The following is a 20,530-nucleotide window of genomic DNA, read 5'->3' as shown; positions in this document are numbered from 1 at the left end:
TCAAATCAACAGACATTTAGGAGGAAGGAAAAAGCATCACAAGAAGAAAGTCTTTCTGAGATGAGCTGGATCTTAAAGGGTCTGAGAGATAAAGACTAGCACACAGGAAGAAGAAAAGGTTTTCTAGACAGGAAATACAAGTGATGAGGATCTAGACTGTAATAGAATTTTTTTAAAGGCCACACCCAAGATAGGAAAGAATCAGAGCATTGGAGAATGACTTTATGCAAATGAATTATCTAGAAAGAAAGGAAGCATTTAATTACTGCCCTTGAAAAGCACACAATTTGATTATGGGATTCCTAACTAAAACCAGAGATACTTTTTTTTTTAAGATTTTATTTATTTATTTGACAGACAGAGATTACAAGTAGGCAGAGAGGCAGGCAGAGAGAGAGGCGGAAGCAGTTTCTCTGCGGAGCAGAGAGCCTGATGCGGGGCTCGATCCCAGGACCCTTGGACCATGACCTGAGCCAAAGGCAGAGGCTTTAACCCACTGAGCCACCCAGGCACCCCCCAGAGATACATTTTTAAACAAGAAAGAGAGAGAAGGTAGGAAGGGAGGGAGGGAAAAAGGTAGGGAGGGAACCTACAAGTACAAGAAATGTGTAGTCCTTACTTCCCTCATAGTTGGGAAGGATGGCCCTGTGACTCTTCCACCTTCATGACCCAGCAGAAAGAATGCAGGGAATGGACCTCGTTGATTAGTGATTCCAAGAGGAGATCAGGGTATCTTTCTTACAAAGAAAAATGAACTCAAAATACCTTGCTCTGTCTTGGGGAATCTTTCTTAACAAACTGAGCGAGCCAGAGCTGAATGCTTCTCTCCAGTGTGAGTTCGCTGGTGGTGATTAAAAGTGGAACGCTGACTGAAGGCTTTCCCACACTCAATACATTCATAAGGCTTCTCTCCTGTGTGAACTCTCTGGTGCACAGTGAGTTGTGAGCTGTCACTAAAAGCTTTCTCACAATCACTACATTTGTAGGGTTTCTCCCCTGTATGGGTTCTCTGATGAACCATAAGGCTAGAATTATGACTGAAGACTTTCCCACACTCATTACATTCATAAGGCTTCTCACCAGTGTGAATTCTCTGGTGTATAATGAGGTATGAGTTCTGATTGAAGGATTTTCCACACTCATTACATTTATAGGGCTTTTCACCTGTGTGAAGTCTCTGATGTCGAATAAGACATTTACTGAGACTGAATGCCTTACCACACTCATTACATTCAAAAGGTTTCTCTCCAGTATGAATTCGCTCATGGTCAACAAGTTGAGAGATCTGACTGAAGGCTTTCCCACACTCAGTACATTTATATGGTTTTTGTCCAGTGTGGAGGCTCTGATGTCGAATAAGACATTTACTCCGACTGAAAGCCTTGCCACATTCATTACACTCATAAGGCTTCTCCCCAGTATGGATCCTCTGATGATCAACAAGATTTCTATTAGAACAGAAAGCTTTCCCACACTCACTACACTTGTAAGGTTTTTTACCAGTGTGAAGGACCTGATGTCGGACGAGATTTTTACTTCGACTAAAGGCAGCCCCACACTCATTGCATTCGTAAGGTTTCTCCCCAGTATGGGTTCTCTGATGATCAAAAAGTTTGGAACTCTCATTGAAAGCTTTTCCACATTCATTACACTTATATGGTTTCTCACCATTATGGAGTCTCTGGTGTTGAATAAGATGGGAGCTGTGTCGGTAAGTCTTTCCACACTCATCGCACTCATAGGGCTTTTCCCCTGTGTGGGTTCTGAGATGAACTATGAGTTGAGAGGTCTGCCTGAAGGTCTTACCACATTCATTACACCCATAGGGTTTCTCTCCAGTGTGGATTCTCTGATGTCCAATGAGGTGTGAACTCCAATTGAAAGCTTTACCACATTCATCACACTGATAAAATTTCTGTCCCTTCAGAACTCTTTGACATTCTACAGCATTAGAGGACAGATCTGGATGTTTCCCAAGTTCATTATATTTATCACATCCATCCTTTGTGGGCTTATCTTCATCCTCGTGTGTTATTTTGAAGAGCTCATTTTCCAGTCTGCTCCCTTCTTTCTCTGAGGGTTGCCCTTCCAGCTTTTCTAAAGTACCTTCACAGGCAGCTCCTGCTTCTGGCTCCCCAGAAACTACTCCACAGAGGCCTCCAGATGTCCCATCAGATGACACCGGTCCTTTAGAAACTTCCTGCTCTGTAGGCAACTCTGAATGCCACATCCTAGTCTCACCTGCTGCCAAAAGAAAGAATACTTTTATTAATTTCTTTTCCTCCTGTGGACCTGAGAAAACCTTCATGTTAGGGGATACATTAAGAGATGAAATATTAAGAACAAGAGAAAGATGGGAAATAGCTCAAACTTCTCTTCATGGACAGAAAGACAAAGAGGGGAAAGAAGGTCGGTGGGAGAAGGTGGAAGAAGAGCTGTCAGGACAGAGCTCTGTCCTGAGAGCTCTTAATTGCCCCACTGATTTGTCCAATCAAAAAGAGCAGCTAGAAGGCAAGAGAGCAGACTGTAAAGGTGATGTGATCTTACAGAAATCACTTAGTAAAATGATGAACTCTAACGTCCTTTCCAATCATGACACTGTATGGTTCTGTGGTTCCCGGTAAAGATAGTGGGGAGAGAGGAGTGCCTGGGTGGCTCAGTGGGTTAAAGCCTCTGTCTTCGGCTCAGGTCATGATCTCAGGCCCCATGTCGGACTCTCTGCTCAGCAAGGAGCCTGCTTCCCTTCCTCTCTCTCTGCCTCTCTGTGATCTCTGTCAAATGAATAAATAAAATCTTAAAAAAAAAAAGAGATAGTGGGGAAAGAAAGGAGGGGCAAATACCTCAAATCAAATATGAGAAACAGTATGGGCAAACACAATTAGGAAAAAATGTATCAAAAAAGTGAGTCTTACGTGTGAGCAGAGTGACAAGATTCAGAGAATTCACAGGTTCAGAAATGCTGGGGGAAAAGTATTGTGGAAGGGACAGCAAAGCTCTAAAAGTGGGGATTCCCCTAGTCTCTGAGGCACTAGATTGGCAGAAGTCAGTACTGTAAGTACTACATTTCTACAAAAATTAAGAAACGGATTGATAATTTGAAATATGAATCAAAATACATCTTTGGTATCTTGATAATCTGGAAGCACAGGAAACTACATAGTTGAATATTTCCTTTCGAATTTGGAAAAGGTAGAAGTAGCAAGCAATCAGTCATGTCTGAACACAAAACTGTTGGTTCCTTTTAACCAGGGCCACAAGCCATCATGGCATTTTAGCATATGGCAAGTTACAGCTATCTGGCTCCTGGACTCCTAGGCCCATCCACCCTCTCCAGAATTGGCTACTGCCTTGACTTGCCAGCCAGAGAACCTGCCCTGAAAACACTCCTTTCCAGGAAGCTGTCCTGCCTCAGTCTTTCCTGAAGGGGAAAATGAGGCAGCCATGTAACTGGTCTCAATACATCTCAGACCACAACCGACTAGACCAGGGCACCATGCCCAAGTGTAGCATCTCTGTATGTTACACTTCAGCCTCTGCTGTGGCCAGGGGCAAAGTTCTGCCCAAACAGAGATGATACTTAATGGCTGAACCACCCTTGGAGGCCCTCTCTAAGTAAAATCGGAGCTGGAAATAGGGCAAAATAAAGAAAACTAAAACAAGAAGTCACTCTAAACTGAAATGAGGCATGGAGAGAAGCCAAGCCATTAGGGGCCATAGCATGCAGAAAGTATGTGGGAACAGGAAATCTAATAAAGAAGTAGCTATGAGGGGACAAGAGATTCAGAGTGAAGAAAATGGAAAGACAAAACAGATATGCAGGGAGCAACTGCCTTACATTCCCTGGCATAAAAATTATTTGCTGTTGTTGCTGAGGGTCCTGTTTCCCAAAGGATGGTCTAACTGGTAGGTCTGATCAGGATTTCCACTCCTTCGGCCTTATTTAAGTAACACAGCTCAGTACTTACAATAATGTGAGTGGCTCCCTATTCCTTACAACTACAAATTCTAACCAAACCACCCTAGGTCAATTAATAATGGAGTAAAGACAATGTTGATAACTGAGGGCTGAGTGATGGGCACAGAGAGGTTCATTACAGTATTCTCTCTACCTTATCTCATCTTTGCAACTTTTCATGATAAAAAAAGCTGGGAAAAAATAGAATAGAGGAAAGAAAATGTAAAGAAAAGAATGCAGACTGTATTACTGGCGAAGAGAATCATTAACCAATGAGGCCATGCTGCAACAGTTTTCCAGCATGATGCTCCAGTACACAGTTCTCTGACTGAGGGCTGGACCTTTCCACTTCCTCTCAGTATAGTGCACAGACAGGAACTGGTACACTGCAGATCCCTGGAATGATAAGCTTCTACTGCTCAGGGATATTCCCAGCCTGAAGAGCAGACACATCAGGGTACCAAGAGCCCAGGTAGGACCTTGGTCGGTATAGGGGTGAGGGAGGCAGAGAAGCTGGGATGACACATCTAAGAGGACAAGTCCAGGGCCAGACAGAATCCATGAATTCAGTAGGGAGGACCCAATTCCAGAGGAAGCAATTAGGCAGGGAAACCACAGGATTAATCTCAGAATTGGCCAGAGCCCTGGAGATGAGCGCTAGCTATTCTCAGGTCACAGACTTGGGGACTCAAGGAAGACAGAGTCCAGCTCACCTGGGGCCTGATCTCCTGACTTCCCAGCTTCGAAAAGGGCAGGCACCTGGGAAGCACACTGACCTGAGGGGGAAAAGAGAGCTATGAGGACAAGCCCTGCCTCGGCTCCAATAAGGTCTGTATCCCAGGGAGTGGGTTCAAGAGAACCCAGGCAGCTCCACACACTGCCTCTCATCCCTCTTCCATACAGGTGTTATTCTGACTGCGCTTGAATTTTCCATGCAGGTTTTACTCTGAGGGTGCAGAGGGTTCCCTGGTCCAAGTGAGAATTGGCCATTCCTCCCAGCCCTCACTCATTTTAAACTCTCTGAAGGAAGCTATACTTTGGCCCACTTTCTCTCCCCATGGCTTCCTTAGCATTCGCCCTGCCTGATTTGCCCCTCACATTTCTGGCCCTTCATTCCTGATTTCCCTTCCCTTTTTTTGGCTTCTCATTATGGATGCTGCAGGCACTGGGCCTCAAAGCATCCCTTTTTGCTCTGGCAGAGATCTCACGGACTCTCAATGCTCTACTGCTGCTTTCCCAGTTCCAGCTCTCTTCTAGACCCCCATTACAGACTTCCAGTGGCCTACTGGACATTTCATTTGGGTGTCCCTCTTTATCTTATATTCAGCAAAAAATGGACATTCTTACCATCTTCCTATCCTGACTTCCCAAATTCTGTCAATGATTCTAGACATCTCCCATTTCCTCTCTTCCCTTAAACTCACATCCATAAATAGTCCCCTAATTAAACTTTAGTTTCACCATGATCTCTATTAAATCTCCAAATGGCTCCAATTGGAAACTGACAATCTATAATAAAATTCATATGGAAAACCAAGGAGTTCTAGCTATGAGAAAACTGGGAAAACATAAACTGAAGGATTTATAATTCCAATGTCAAAATTTACTAAGTAGCAGTCATCAAAGTAGTATAGTGCTGACATAAGGTCAGACACAGAGATCATTAACAGAATAAGCATTGAGTGATAAACCCATATATCCATAGTTACTTATTTTTGACAAAAGTCCTAAGAACACTGAGGGGAGAAGAGACTTTTCAACACATGGTGCTGGAACAACTAGATGTGCGACAAAAAGGATAAAGATGAACCCATAGAAAGACAGCAAAACTTGGCATCTGTTACATCATGGCCTCATAACTCAGTACACCATGTCACAAATGACACTCATTTTCCCCTGAAACCACCCTCCATCTCTCACCATCACTAAGCACATTTAAGAAATCACTACTTTCACCCAAAAGCCATCCCCTCTTTGTTATAAACCAATACCTATCCAACATCTTCCAGACTCAGCCGATGCTAGCAGGACAGACAAAAAAATAATGACTAAACACAGACGAAAAGAGGCTCACACGAGAAAGCAAGCTGCCATCCCACTAACAGAAAGAAACTACACTCTTGCTCTCAGGGCATGAAGAGTAAAGGACTACCTTAAGGATCATGCACACTGAGGAGTCTGCTAAAGCTCTGGCAGAGAAAAGAAGACTTGCTGTAAAAACTAGGGGAGAAAAAGAAGAGTAAGTATTTCAGAAAACAAAAGCAAAGGAAAAGGAGGGATATGATAAAGTAAGTGGCTGAAGGCCCCAGACAGACTTGAAGACCAGCAACAGCAAAAGGCTGAGAGGAAAGGAAGATTCAGGCTCAAGAGGGGCAGGCTCCAGCCTTGCTGAGCCCCAGCAGCACAAACAGGTGCAGAAACAACTGCTCAGAAGGAAGCTAAAAGTCAAGGGAAAGAGGGACAGGGACTTTCCCTGACAAACTTGTAGAACAGATGGGAGAAGGAAAGAAACTGAAGTATGAAAGAACTAGAAAACTGCTCAGGTGACCAGAAACTTGGCATTCAGGCTAAAGACAATGAACTCAAAGTCAGAGACAAGTATTTTGAAGAAATGCATCCACCAGAAAATATAAACAGCATGACCTATCTCAGGAAATGGAGACCCATAGCACAATAAGCACCCAAACTGAGCCTCCAAGCAGACCTTTTCTGAAGCAGCTGTTATAGAAATGTCTGAAGAGATCAGTGAAGTATCTGGACAGTGGTGATGAGAAGACTGACAGGAAACTGAGGGCAAGCGCCAGGAATTTGGCAAAGGATTCCGGGCCTTCAACCAAAGAAAGGGTTAGGCCAGCTTCTACCACCTTGAACACGGAGAAGACTCCAGGGCCTTTTGGACTCTGGATGAAAGACCCAGAGCACAGTAAGGACATAGGAGGCCAGTGAGCTGAACCTGCAAGGTTAAATTCAGGTATCCTAATGCCTCAGGGTTTCTCCATGTCCCAACTAGCTTTTGAGAACAGAAGAACTTCACTCATCCCAAACCTAGGAGGAAACCCGAGCTGATCAGGCCTCTTCTCCCAGAGCTTCATACCTTAATCCCAGTCTCAATCCCACAGTGAAAATGGCTTTGTAAGGCCGAGGGAAAATCCCAAATAATTGTCGGGGCATTTTCCAGGGGCATTCCTTTTTTCCTTCTTCTCTTTTCATTCTTTCTTTCCTTCTTCCTTCCCTCCCTTACTCCCTCCCTTTCATCTTTTTGCTTCTTCAACTCATACACAATGTGATTTTCTTTTCTCTTAAAATCCTCATTAAGCAGTCTCTTACACAATGTGATTTTGTTTTCTCTTAAAATCCTCATTAAGCAGTCTCTTACTCTTGTGTTTTTCCTACCAGTGTAAGGGTACATATGCTTTATTTTATACACTGGTAAGGAAACAAGAAAAACTGCTTCCAGTACAGAACTGGAATGTTATGTTAAACAAATCCATCAATTAAGAAATGAACTCAAACCTAGCGTCCCAAACTTGGTTTCTCCATACCATTCTCCAGTAAACGGAACTAGGGCTCCCTGGAGAAGTGCTGGTCTTCAGGGCTGGGGAGGGAAAGATACAACTACAAGCATTCTGTGGTGCCAGAAAGTCAGGGAAAGACACCAAAATGGATGTGGGCACTTCAAGGGGAAACAGGAGCCAACTGCAAAGAGCTCCCAATGGCCAAGGCTAGAATAATTCAAGTAACAAAGTAATATCAGCACTGCATCAGAGCTCAAAGAATACATACCCAACATCACACACTGATATAACTAACTGAATAAATAAAACAAAGGGAAACAAGGCACAACTCTTCCTCAGAAAGTATTCCAATTAATAACTGCAGGGGGAATAACAGAAATCAAAGTCACCTTTAGACCATTACACTAATAAGATCCACCAGGAAGGCTAATTAGTAGGTGAAACTTAAGGAGAAGCAGGATATTGTTATGCAAGGTCTCAAAGTATCTTCCCCCAAATAATCGCTAGTTACAAAGGGAAAGGCAGTATCTTTACAGTGGTGACCCGCGGCAGACACCACTAGATCAAAATTAATATCAACAGTAATAAGACATACCGACACCATCCTAATCGAAGCAGGAGAAACTGTCTGACAAAACCAAAGTGAGGAGCATTCTAAAAATACCGGCACAACTTACTTCAAAAGCATCGAGGTCACGAAGAACAGGGAAAGATGGAGAGACCGTCACATACTAAAGGAAAACTTGGAGACATGACTACTAAACACAACAAGGGATTCTAGACTGGATCCTGGAACAGAAAAAGGTCACTAGTGAGAAGCTGATGACCTCTAAATATTAAAGTCAGCAGTTTAATTAACCGTACTGCGCCACTGTGAATTTCCCAAGTTTGAGGACTATTCTGTGGTTATGCAAAATGTTAACTTTAGGCAAACTGAGCAAAGACTATAAGGGAACTCTACAATTTCTGCAACCCCCTGTAAATCTACAATTACTCAAAAGAAAAAAGTGTTTTGAATTGAGGAAGTGTGTTACTGTTTTTCTCTGACTTACTATTTTCTTAGCTTAAAAATTAACTTGGCAATCAAAGATGCCAAATACTGTCTGTCATTCTTATCTCCAATTTAGAGCCATTCTTTTATTAACTTAACAATATCTATTGAGCACCTACTACGCCCTAGGCACTAAGGTCTCTGTGGCGAATGATACAAAATAATAATAATAATGATGATGATAGTAATAATAATACCGCCTTCCAGAGCTCACAGGAAGACAGCCAATGAAGTGTAGATATGTTAACAGGTATGTTAACAGTGTCCAGAGCAATGCAGTTTAATAAAACAAGAAAGAAGGCTAAAAGTTTTAAGATCTGGGAAGGAGAACATTCTGATCATTACGACCTACAGGAAGGATTACGGTTTTGAACCAAAACTTGTCTGCCTTTCTCCAGCAATGACATGACACGTAAGAGCACCCTTATTCAGCAGACTCTCGGAACACGCAGAGATACACACACGTGCCAACAGACGCCAAGTCCTCTGAAATTCATTCCTCAAATTACAACTAAAACCACTCGCTGACATTTCCCTTCAAATTTTCACTCTTGAACTACAAACAGTTTGAAACAGGATGGTGTTCTTTCCTGGCCACCAGTTTTAACCTAGAAGGAGACCATTCTCTGATTTCCGAGGCCTATGCCAGTCAGGGACAGTACAGCAGTTTTAAGTTAGAGCTGTACCTTCTGTTTAAGAACTCCCCTTTATTAAAATAAAATCTGTAAAAAACAAAACAAAACAAAACCTATATTACAAAAATAAAAACTTCCCTTTCGGACACTTCGTTTTTCATTCTGAAAAGAGACAACCGCCCTAATAAACAAGACTGCTATTTTTCTTCACAAACGTCACTTGTTGCGCTTTATGTAACACAGCTTAATGCAATGTGTGCTAAGGAAAATAAACTGCAAACATGTTTTCTATCCATCACAGTCAGAAATATGTCTTAGGGAGGCCACAATGCTGGCACCAATTCTGACCACCAAGTGAACAAATGCATCCCGCCGGGATTTTTAAGAGGCAAGAGTATGACTGTGCTTAATGCCACTGAACGATGCCACACTTTAAAATGGTTAAAACGGTCAATTTTATTGTAGCCCACGGTAAATAATACGCGTATCTTATCACAGCGTTACTGTATCACAAGGATACTAAAAGAAGTTGTTAAAAGCAATGGTGTGATCCAATTTCGCAATAAACAAACAAACATATATTTACGTATACGCGTCTGCGTAATTAGGAGCAAATTCAAACTGTCAGGGAGCGTCCAGACGAAACTACTTGCGGACTGCGGTTACTCTCACTTTTCTGGCACTCACCCGCGCCACCTAATTGTCCATAATGAGTAGCTTTGTTCGCGTAATTGGGAGAAAGGCTCGAGCGCAGAAGCCATTACTCCCCACCCTCTGCCCCGGGCTGCAAAGCGCTTCCAGATACGCGCCTCCCCGATGCGGGCACCGGCTTCCCGGCTCAAACACCCGCCCGGGGCGCAGCCTCCAGGCCCGGCCTCAGCCGGCTCCCGCCCCCTTACTCTCAGACCGGGAGGGGCCAAACACCCCCGCCGCCCTCCCGAACCCTGCGCCAGCCAGCTGGCCCCGACGCCCCAGCGCCCCGCCCGGCCGCTCACCGACTCCCCAGGCCCCCGCCAGCTCGTCCTGCGACCACACCACCCGGCCACCGCCTGTCGCCCCGCGCCGGTCTCTCCGTCAGCCCCGGGCGCGCACGCGCGCTGCCGCCCGGGTCCTCGGCAGCCTCTCTAGGAAGCCGGGAGGGCCAGCGTCTCGGCTTCTCCCTGGCGCCGGTGCCATACCCGCCAGCCTGTGAGCTCCTGGCTGGTCCCCAACACTCCCCACCAACCCCGCGCCCCGGGCGCCTGCTCTCCACTCCTCGATCCAATGCCCGCTCAGGCTCCAGAGCTCCACGGGCCTCGCCCGATTTGACCACATCCCTTGCGAGTGTGTGCCTCGCTGCCCTCCAGGCCTTCTCCTCTCCACCCCCGCGCCCCCCAAGAATAGGATCCAAAGCTAGGGGTCAAAGTAGGGAGCACTAAGTTCTAGCTGACTGGTTCTGGCCAAAGGGAGAGTTGTCAAGGGGGCCACTCATTGTATCTAGGGGTACTTGCTGATTTCCGACCACAGGGGCACAAAAACTGTACCTTCCCACGGCTTGCAGGGGTTTTCTTCTGAACAAAATTCAACTGAGCACATTTTAAAGATCTTATTGGCTTTTATTCAGGAGTTCACCAATTGGGCAGCATCCAGTCTAGCAGACAGAAAGAAAGGAGCTAGAAGCACTGTACAAGGCTAGACTTGTATAGTAGACTGGTTATTGCAGTGTGACTTTCCTTATGTTATATTCTGAGCGGCGACTTATGCGGATGGACACCATATTCAGCAGGCCAAACTGAGGAGTGTTTATTAAAAAGCCCGCGGCTGCGAGGGGGCTCATGTACTCCAAAATCTCACAGCCCCGAAGGAGCTGAGGGGTAGGCTTATAAAGTCATAAACCACATCCTGTTGCCAGTTTCTAAGAACTGCCAAGCACAGTATAGAAGCAAAAAAGCTGGGTTAAGCAGATATCTAGGGAATTCCATTTCCTGGAATTGTTGTATCTGGAATACTTTGCGTCTTTTTCTGTCAAGGTTGCGATAACACGGGCGCAATAACATGACTGTGTTAGGATATGGCCGCTTTTTTACAAAAATGGCGTGACATGCTAAGGCCGTCTCCTAGGTGTCTCACTACTAGGGGATGCCAGGGTTTTATCGGGTAGATTACCTAACTCATGATAATCAGGAAGATCTTGATTGACTTGTACAGTCAATCAAAGGCCCAAAATGGAGTTTCTTATGCTAGGAACACACACACACGCGCGCACACACACACGCAAACACAACGTCAGGAGTGAGCCTATGAGGAAGGAAAAAGGAGACAAGTCTTTATTTAGGTTTGCAAACCAGGAAGGGCAACCCAACTCAATTGGTGTGCCCAACTGAAGAGGACCGGGGGAGGTGGTATTTTTAAAGCTTAAAACCATACTGGAGGAAAAAATTCAGTTGGTATGGGTAGCTTGGTGATTGGTTGACCTTTTTAGCTCAGTATTGTGAGAGGGGGAACTTTTCAGGTGTGTACACCTCAAGATGCTTATCACCATGCCAAGAAACGTCTGCTCTTCTAAGAACTCCACAAAACAGTGGCTGTTGCAAGATGGAGTCAGAAGGGTCAACCCTTCCCTGGTCCCCTTTCTTCTAACACCTCATGTCACCACACTGGAACTGTCCATAGTTTCGGCTTTCCCAGAAATGGGAAATTTAAGGAATTTAAGATTCCTTAAACCAGTCAATCAGGATTTTCCTGATCAGCATTAATTAGGTAATGTGCCTGATAAAAACCCCTACCATCCCCTATAAAAAAGTAGCCTTGTAATAACCAACCTACCTTTTTGTCTAGTGTAACATCCTTGTTTTTGCTCCCTTCCGTCTATAAAATGTATTGTCTTGTATAACTCTCTGAAGCCTCTTTCTCTCTGCTAGACTGGGTGCTGCCTGATTAATGATTCACTGAATAAAGTCAGTAAGATATTCAAAATTTGAATTTTGTTCTTTAACAGACTGGTTTCGGAATCCATGTCTGGGAGACTAAAATGTAAGTAAGTCACCAAAACTGTAAGTCAATTAAGTCTCATTTTGATGATGTGGGGCATAGCTAAGCAACTCCCTTTTGGTGTTCTTGTCTTGTCTTTAACAGTTACCCCGTTTAAATCAGACTCTCAGCCTCATTGAGAGACATGAACCAAAATTTAAGGCATTAGCGCTACTCCCAGCTACTGTTCTAGAATTCTCACAGTTTTTGCTGGATATCTGTGTGGTAATCATAGGCCACGATGCCAGGTTCACATTCTTTAAACTGGTTATTCTCTTTGTAACTTCTCCGACATGATAATATTAGGGAGATTATCCCCTTGGTGGTTAGTGGATGCAAGCATGCATTTAAAGCTTTTGCGTGAACGGAGTGCACCAGGGGGACTGCTATGATTACTATAGGTAGAATGACTGCCAATGTCTTGAGTACACTTTGGAGTCGTCATGGTCCTCAGGACCAAACCAATCGGGGTCAAATAAACCAGAGAAAGGGGGCACTTTCTTTCTTTCTTTCCTGTTTTTTGTTTTTAAAAATTATTTATTTATTTATTTATTTATATTATTAATATATAATGCATTATTAGCCCCGGGGGTACAGGTCTGTGAATCGCCAGATTTACACACGTCACAGCACTCACCATAACACATACCTTCTCCAATGTCCATAACCCCACCATCCTCTCCCTCCCCCCAGCAACCCTCAGTTTGTTTTGTGACATTAAGAGTCACTGAGCCTGGGTGGCTCAGTGGGTTAAGCCGCTGCCTTCGGCTCAGGTCATGATCTCAGGATCCTGGGATCGAGTCCCACATCGGGCTCTCTGCTCAGCGGAGAGCCTGCTTCCCTTCCTCTCTCTCTCTGCCTGCCTCTCTTGTGATTTCTCTCTGTCAAATGAATAAATAAAATCTTTAAAAAAAAAAAAGAGTCTCTTATGGTTTGTCTCCCTCCCGATCCCATCTTCTTTCATTTATTCTTTTCCTACCCCCCAAACCCCCCACATTGCATCTCCACTTCCTCATGTCAGGGAGATCATATGATAGTTGTCTTTCTCCGATTGACTTATTTCGCTAAGCATAATACCCTCTAGTTCCATCCACGTCGTCGCAAATGGCAAGATTTCATTTCTTTTGATGGCTGCATAGTATTCCATTGTATATCTACACCACATCTTTATCCATTCATCTGTTGATGGACATCTAGGTTCTTTCCATAGTTTGGCTATTGCGGACATTGCTGCTATACACATTCGGGTGCACATTCCCCTTCGGATCACTACATATCTATCTTTAGGGTAAATACCCAGTAGTGCGATTGCTGGCTCGTAGGGTAACTCCATTTTCAACTTTTTGAGGAACCTCCATGCTGTTTTCCAGAGTGGCTGCAGCAGCTTGCCTTCCCACCAGCAGTGTAGGAGGGTTCTTCCCCTTTCTCCGCATCCTCGCCAGCATCTGTCATTTCCTGACTTGTTAATTTTAGCCATTCTGACTGGTGTGAGGTGGTATCTCACTGTGGTTTTGATTTGTATTTCCCTGATGCCGAGTGATGTGGAGCACTGTTTCATGTGCCTATTGGCCATCTGGATGTCTTCTTTGCAGAAATGTCTGTTCATGTCCTCTGCCCATTTCTTGATTGGATTATTTGTTCTTTGGTTGTTGAGTTTGATAAGTTCTTTATAGATTTTGGATACGAGCCCTTTATCTGATATGTCGTTTGCAAATATCTTCTCCCATTCTGTCAGTTGCCTTTTGGTTTTGTTAACTGTTTCCTTTGCTGTGCAAAAGCTTTTTTTTTTTTTTAATTAATTTATTTATTTTTATTTGCTTATTTACAGCATAACAGTGTTCATTGTTTTGGCATCACACCCAGTGCTCCATGCAGTACGTGCCCTCCCTATTACCCACCACCTGGTTCCTCAACCTCCCACCCCACCCCACCCCCTCCTGCCGCCCCTTCATAACCCTCTGGTTGTTTTTCAGAGTCCATAGTCTCTCATGGTTCATCTCCCCTTCCAGTTTCCCTCAACTCCCTCTCCTCTCCATCTCCCCATGTCCTCCATGTTATTTGTTATGCTCCACAAATAAGTGAGACCATATGATACTTGACTCTCTCTGCTTGACTTATTTCGCTCAGCATAATTTCTTCCAGTCCTGTCCATGTTGCTACAAAAGTTGGGTATTCGTCCTTTCTGATGGAGGCATAATACTCCATTGTGTATATGGACCACATCTTCCTTATCCATTCATCCATTGAAGGGCATCTTGGTTCTTTCCACAGTTTGGCGACCGTAGCCATTGCTGCAATAAACATTGGGGTACAGATGGCCCTTCTTTTCACTACATCTGTATCTTTGGGGTAAATACCCAGCAGTGCAATTGCAGGGTCATAGGGCAGCTCTATTTTTAATTTCTTCAGGAATCTCCACACTGTTCTCCAAAGTGGCTGCACTAACTTGCATTCCCACCAACAGTGTAAGAGGGTTCCCCTTTCTCCACATCCTCTCCAGCACACGTTGTTTCCTGTCTTGCTAATTTTGGCCATTCTAACTGGTGTTAGGTGGTATCTCAATGTTGTTTTAATTTGAATCTCCCTGATGGCTAGTGATGATGAACATTTTTTCATGGGTCTGATAGCCATTTGTATGTCTTCGTTGGAGAAGTGTCTGTTCATATCTTCTGCCCATTTTTTGATATGATTATCTGTTTTGTGTGTGTTGAGTTTGAGAAGTTCTTTGTAGATCCTGGATATCAACCTTTTGTCTGTACTGTCATTTACAAATATCTTCTCCCATTCCGTGGGTTGCCTCTTTGTTTTGTTGACTGTTTCCTTTGCTGTGCAGAAGCTTTTGATCTTGATAAAGTCGCAATAGTTCATTTTTGCTCTTGCTTCCCTTGCCCTTGGCGATGTTCCTAGGAAGAAGTTTTGCTATGGCTGAGGTCAAAGAGGTTGCTGCCTGTGTTCTCCTCAAGTATTTTGATGGATCCCTGTCTCACATTGATGTTCTTCATCCATTTTGAGTCTATTTTTGTGTGTGGTGTAAGGAAATGGTCCAGTTTCATTTTTCTACATGTGGCTATCCAATTTTCCCAACACCATTTGTTGAAGAGACTGTCTTTTTCCCATCAGACATTCTTTCCTGCTTTGTTGAAGATTAGTTTGACCATAGAGTTGAGAGTCTATTTCTGGGCTCTCTCTTCTGTTCCATTGATCTATGTGTCTGTTTTTGTGCCAGTACCATACTGTCTTGATGATGACAGCTTTGTAATAGAGCTCGAAGTCTGGAATCGTGATGCCACCAACTTTGGCTTTCTTTCTCAATATTCCTCTGGCTATTTGAGGTCTTTTCTGGTTCCATATAAGTTTTAGGATTATTTGTTCCATTTCTTTGAAAAAAATGGTTGGTATTTTGATAGGGATTGCATTAAATGTGTAGATTGCTTTAGGTAGCATAGACATTTTCACAATATTTGTTCTTCCAGTCCATGAACATGGAACATTTTCCCATTTCTTTGTGTCTTCCTCAATTCCTTTCATAAGTACTTTATAGTTTTCTGAGTATAGATTCTTTGCCTCTTTGGTTAGGATTACTCGAGGTATATTATGGTTTTGTGTGCAATCGTAAATGGGATTGACTCCTTAATTTCTCTTTCTTCTGTTTGTTGTTGGTGTAGGGAAATGCAACTGATTTCTGTGCATTGATTTTATATCATGACACTTTACTGAATTCCCGTACAAGTTCTAGCAAATTTGGAGTGGAGTCTTTTGGGTTTTCCACATATAGTATCATATCATCTGCAAAGGGTGATAGTTTGACATCTTTAATTTCTTTTTGTTGTCTTTTTGTTGTCTCTTGCTGAGGCTAGGACTTCTAGTACTATGCTGAATAGCAGTGGTGATAATGGACATCCCTGCCATGTTCCTGACCTTAGCGGAAAAGCTCTGTTTTTCACCACTGAGAATGATATTTGTGGTGGGTTTTTCATAGATGGCTTTGATGATATTGAGGTATGTATGCTCTCTCCCTACACTTTGAAGAGTTTTGATCAGGAAAGGATGCTGTACTATGACTAATGCTTTTTCAGCATCTATTGAGAGATGCTTTTTCAGCATCTATGGTTCTTGTTCTCTCTTTTATTAATGTATTGTACCACATTGATTGATTTGCTGATGTTGAGCCAACCTGGCAGCCCTGTAATAAATCCCACTTGGTCATGGTGAATAATCCTTTTAATGTACTGTTGGATCTATTGGCTAGTATTTTGGTGAGAATTTTTGCATCTGTGTTCATCAAGGATATTGGTCTATAATTCTCTTTTTTGATGGGATCCTTGTTTGGTTTTGGGATCAAGGTAATGCTGGCCTCATAAAATTAGTTTGGAAGTTTTCCTTCCATTTCTATTTTTTGGAACAGTTTCAGGAGAATAGGAATTAATTCTTCATTAAATGTTTTGTAGTATTCCCCTAGGAAGCTGTCTGGCCCTGGGCTCTGGTTTGTTGGGAGATTTTTGATGACTGCTTCTAATCTCCTTATTGGTTATGGGTCTGTTCAGGTTTTCTATTTCTTCCTGGTTCAGTTGTGGTAGTTTATATGTCTCTAGGAATGCATCCATTTCTTCCAGATTGTCAAATTTGCTGGCGTATAGTTGCTCATAATATGTTTTTATAATTATTTGTATTTCCTTGGTGTTGGTTGTGATCTCTCTTTTGTTCATGATTTTATTTATTTGGGTCCCTTCTCTTTCCTTTTTGATAAATCTGGCCGGGGGTTTATCAATCTTATTAATTCTTTCAAAGAACCAGCTCCTAGTTTCGTTGATTTGTTCTGTGGTGTGTGTGTGTGTGTGTGTGTGTGTGTGTGTGTGTGTGTGTGTTTTGTTTTGTTTTCTTTCTTTCTTTTTTTTTTTTTTTTTGGTTTCTATTTCATTGATTTCTGCTCTGATCTTTATTATTTCTTTTCTCCTGCTGGGTTCAGACTTTCTTTGTTGTTCTTTCTCCAGCTCCTTTAAGTGTAGGGTTAGGTCGTGTATTTCAGACCTTTCTTGTTTCTTGAGAAAGGCTTGTATCGCTATATATTTTCCTCTCAGGACTGCCTTTGCTGTGTCCCACAGATTTTGAACCATTGTGTTTTCATTATCATTTGTTTCCATGAATTTTTTCAATTCTTCTTTAATCTCCTGGTTGACCCATTCATTCTTTAGAAGGATTCTCTTTAGCTTCCATGTATTTGGGTTCTTTCCAAATTTCCTCTTGTGATTGAGTTCTAGCTTGAGAGCACTGTGGTCTGAAAATATGCAGGGAATGAGCCCAATCTGTTGATACCGGTTGAGACCTGATTTGTGACCCAGGATGTGATCTATTCTGGAGAATGTTCCATGTGCAACAGAGAAGAATGTGTATTCTGTTGCTTCGGGATGGAATGTTCTGAATATATCTGTGAGGTCCATCTGGTCCAGTGTGTCATTTAAGGCCTTTATTTATTTCCTTGTTGATCTTTGCTTGGATGATCTGTCCATTTCAGTGAGGGGGTGTTAATGTCCCCTACTATTTTTGTATTATTATTGATGTGTTTCTTTGATTTTGTTATTAATTGGTTTATATAGTTGGCTGCCCCCATGTTAGGGGCATAGATATTTAAAATTGTTAGGTCTTCTTGTTGGACAGACCCTTTGAATATGATATAGTGTCCTTCCTCAGCTCTTATAGTCTTTGGCTTAAAGTCTAATTGATGTGATATAAGGATTGCCACCCCAGCTTTCTTTTGATGTCCATTAGCGTGGTAAATTGTTTTCCACCCCCTCACTTTAAATCTGGAGGTGTCCTTGGGTCTAAAATGAGTTTTTTGTAGACAGCATATTGATGGGTTTTTGTTTTTTATCCATTCCAATACCCTGTGTCTTTTGATTGGGGCATTTAGCCCATTTACATTCAGGGTAAATATTGAGAGATATGAATTTAGTGCCATTGTATTGCCTGTAAGGTGACTATTACTGTATATTTTCTCTGTTCCTTTCTGGCCTACTACTTTTAGGCTCTCCCTTTGCTTAGAGGACCCCTTTCAATATTTCCTGTAGGGCTGGTTCGGTGTTTTCTAATTCTTTTAGTTTTTGTGTGTCCTGGAAGTTTCTTATCTCTCCTTCTATTTTCAATGATAGCCTAGTTGGATATAGTATTCTTGGATGCATGTTTTTCTCATTTAGTGGTCTGAATATATCATGCCAGTTCTTTCTGGCCTACCAGGTCTCTATGGATAAGTCTGCTGCCAATCTAATATTTCTACCATTGTATGTTAGACTTCTTGTCCCGGGCTGCTTTCAGGATTTTCTCTTTGTCACTAAGACTTGTAAATTTTATTATTAGATGATGGGGTGTGGACTTATTTTTATTGATTTTGAGGATGGTTCTCTGCACCTCCTGGATTTTGATGCTTGTTCCCTTTGCCATATTAGGGAAATTCTCTACAATTATTCTCTCCAATATACCTTCTGCTCCCCTCTCTCTTTCTTCTTCTTCTGGAATCCCAATTATTCTAATGTTGTTTCGTCTTATGGTATCACTTATCTCTCCAATTCTCCCCCTCATGGTTCAGTAGTTGTTCGTCTCTCTTTTGCTCAGCTTCTTTATTCTCTGTTGTTTGGTCTTCTGTATCACTGTATCTCTCTTCTGCCTCATTTATCCTAGCAGTAAGAGCCTCCATTTTTGATTGCACCTCATTAGTAGCTTTTTTTATTTCAACTTGATTAGATTTTAGTTCTTCTTTTTCTCCAGAAAGGCTTTTATTTTTCCAGACAGGGTTTCTCTAATATCTGCCATGCCTTTTTCGAGCCCAGCTAACACCTTGAGAATCGTCATTCTGAACTCTAGATCTGACATATTACCAATGTCCATATTGATTAGGTCCCTAGCCTTCGGTACTGTCTCTTGTTTGTTTGTTTTTGTTTGTTTGTTTGTTTGTTTTGTTTTTTTGTGGTGAGTTTTTCTGCCTTGTCATTTTATCCAGATAAAAACATATGGAGGAGCAAATAAAATACTAAAAGGGTGTAAAAGACCCCAGGAAAATGTGCTTTAACTGAATCAGAAGAGACCCCAAATCGTGGTGGGAAGAGATGGGGTAAAACCAAATTCAGAAGAAAAAAATTTAAAAAAGAAAAAAATAAGGAAATAATATAATAAAGAAAAATATATATATTAGACTGGTGAATAGAACAGTAGAATAGAACAATAGAACTGGTGAATAGAACCCACTTAATTTTGGGAGTATTTTGGTCTCTTAGAAGACCTCCCACATTTTAAAGAATGAAAAACATATACAAGGGTAAACACAATGAAGGGATGGAATATGACTATAAAGATGAATTTTTTTTTTAATTTCTAAAAAAGGAGTTGATAAGATAAGTTGGTTGGGAGAATAAAGAAAAAGAAAGTGGAGAGAATCTAGAACAAAGCCTTGTGCTAGATTTACGGTATATTTTGATCTATTACAAGTTGTAACCCAAATTTTTTTAGAAGAAAAAACCCTATGTGTATACAAAAAATAAAGTTAGATACAATGAAGGATAAAATATGACTGTAACAATGAGGTCCAAAAAAGATCTTTTTTCATGAAAGGCATTGTTAAGGTATACTAGTTTTAAAACATTAGAAGAGGAAAGGGTAAAAGTTTAAAAAATTTTAGCAGAAGAATAAATAAAGAAAATTTATTAACTTTGCAAGACTAAAGAATCATGGGGAGAAATCCATAAATGCTTTGCCGTTTGCTTTGCTTTCTCCTCCTCTGGAATTCCATTGTTCTCCTTGGTAAGTGAACTTGGTCTTGGCTGGATTTCTTGCTGATCTTCTGGGGGAGGGGCCTGTTGTAGTGATTCTCAAGTGTCTTTGCCCAAGGCAAAATTGCACTGCCCATACCAGGGGCCAGGCTAAGTAATCTGCTCGGGTTTGTTTTTGGGAACTTTTGTTCCCTGAATGCTTTCTGTAGAGTTTGGTGGACGGGAATGAAAATGGCAGCCTCCCAATCTCCAACACAGAGGAGCTGAGAGCTCGGGGCCCTACTCCTCAGTGCACCCTCAGAGAAAAGCACTCAATCACTCCAGTCTCCCTGGCCTCTGGCTGCACTCCGAGCTCACCCCGCCTGTGACCAAGTATCTCTGTCTCTGGCACACAGCCCCACCTGGAGTATCCAAACCCCACAGATCCCTGCACTCTTCCGGTGTGTGTGGGGGTTCTCCCAGGATCTTGTGGGATCCTTGCTCAAAGAGCAGTGGACTGACTGTGCCATGGATCTCAATTTAAGGTAACCCTAAGTTGAGAGCTCACTCCTCGGCTCCGTCTCTGTAGCCGGCTTCCCCGCTTTAATACCTGCGAGCTCTGTGACACT

At 42.5% G+C, this 20,530-nt stretch overlaps 1 protein-coding gene across 1 annotated transcript in view; it reads right to left on the bottom strand.

Annotated features, from left to right (window-relative positions):
* Positions 1-474: 474 nt before the first annotated feature.
* Positions 475-20,530, bottom strand: part of LOC123940670 (zinc finger protein 852-like) — a 38,839-nt gene continuing 18,783 nt past the window's right edge. Inside the window, exons 3-5 of the mRNA XM_046003644.1 lie at positions 10,152-10,223; positions 4,669-4,731; positions 475-2,244 (exon numbers count right to left, since the gene is read on the bottom strand). Of these exons, the coding sequence (XP_045859600.1) occupies positions 791-2,244; positions 4,669-4,731; positions 10,152-10,223 (1,589 nt within the window). The 3' untranslated portion in view covers positions 475-790. The remainder of the gene's footprint in view (positions 2,245-4,668; positions 4,732-10,151; positions 10,224-20,530) is intronic.

The sequence above is a fragment of the Meles meles genome, chromosome 4 (assembly GCF_922984935.1).
Source record: "Meles meles chromosome 4, mMelMel3.1 paternal haplotype, whole genome shotgun sequence".
NCBI classification, from domain to species: Eukaryota; Metazoa; Chordata; class Mammalia; order Carnivora; family Mustelidae; genus Meles; species Meles meles.
This window is presented reverse-complemented; position numbering and strand designations above follow the sequence as displayed.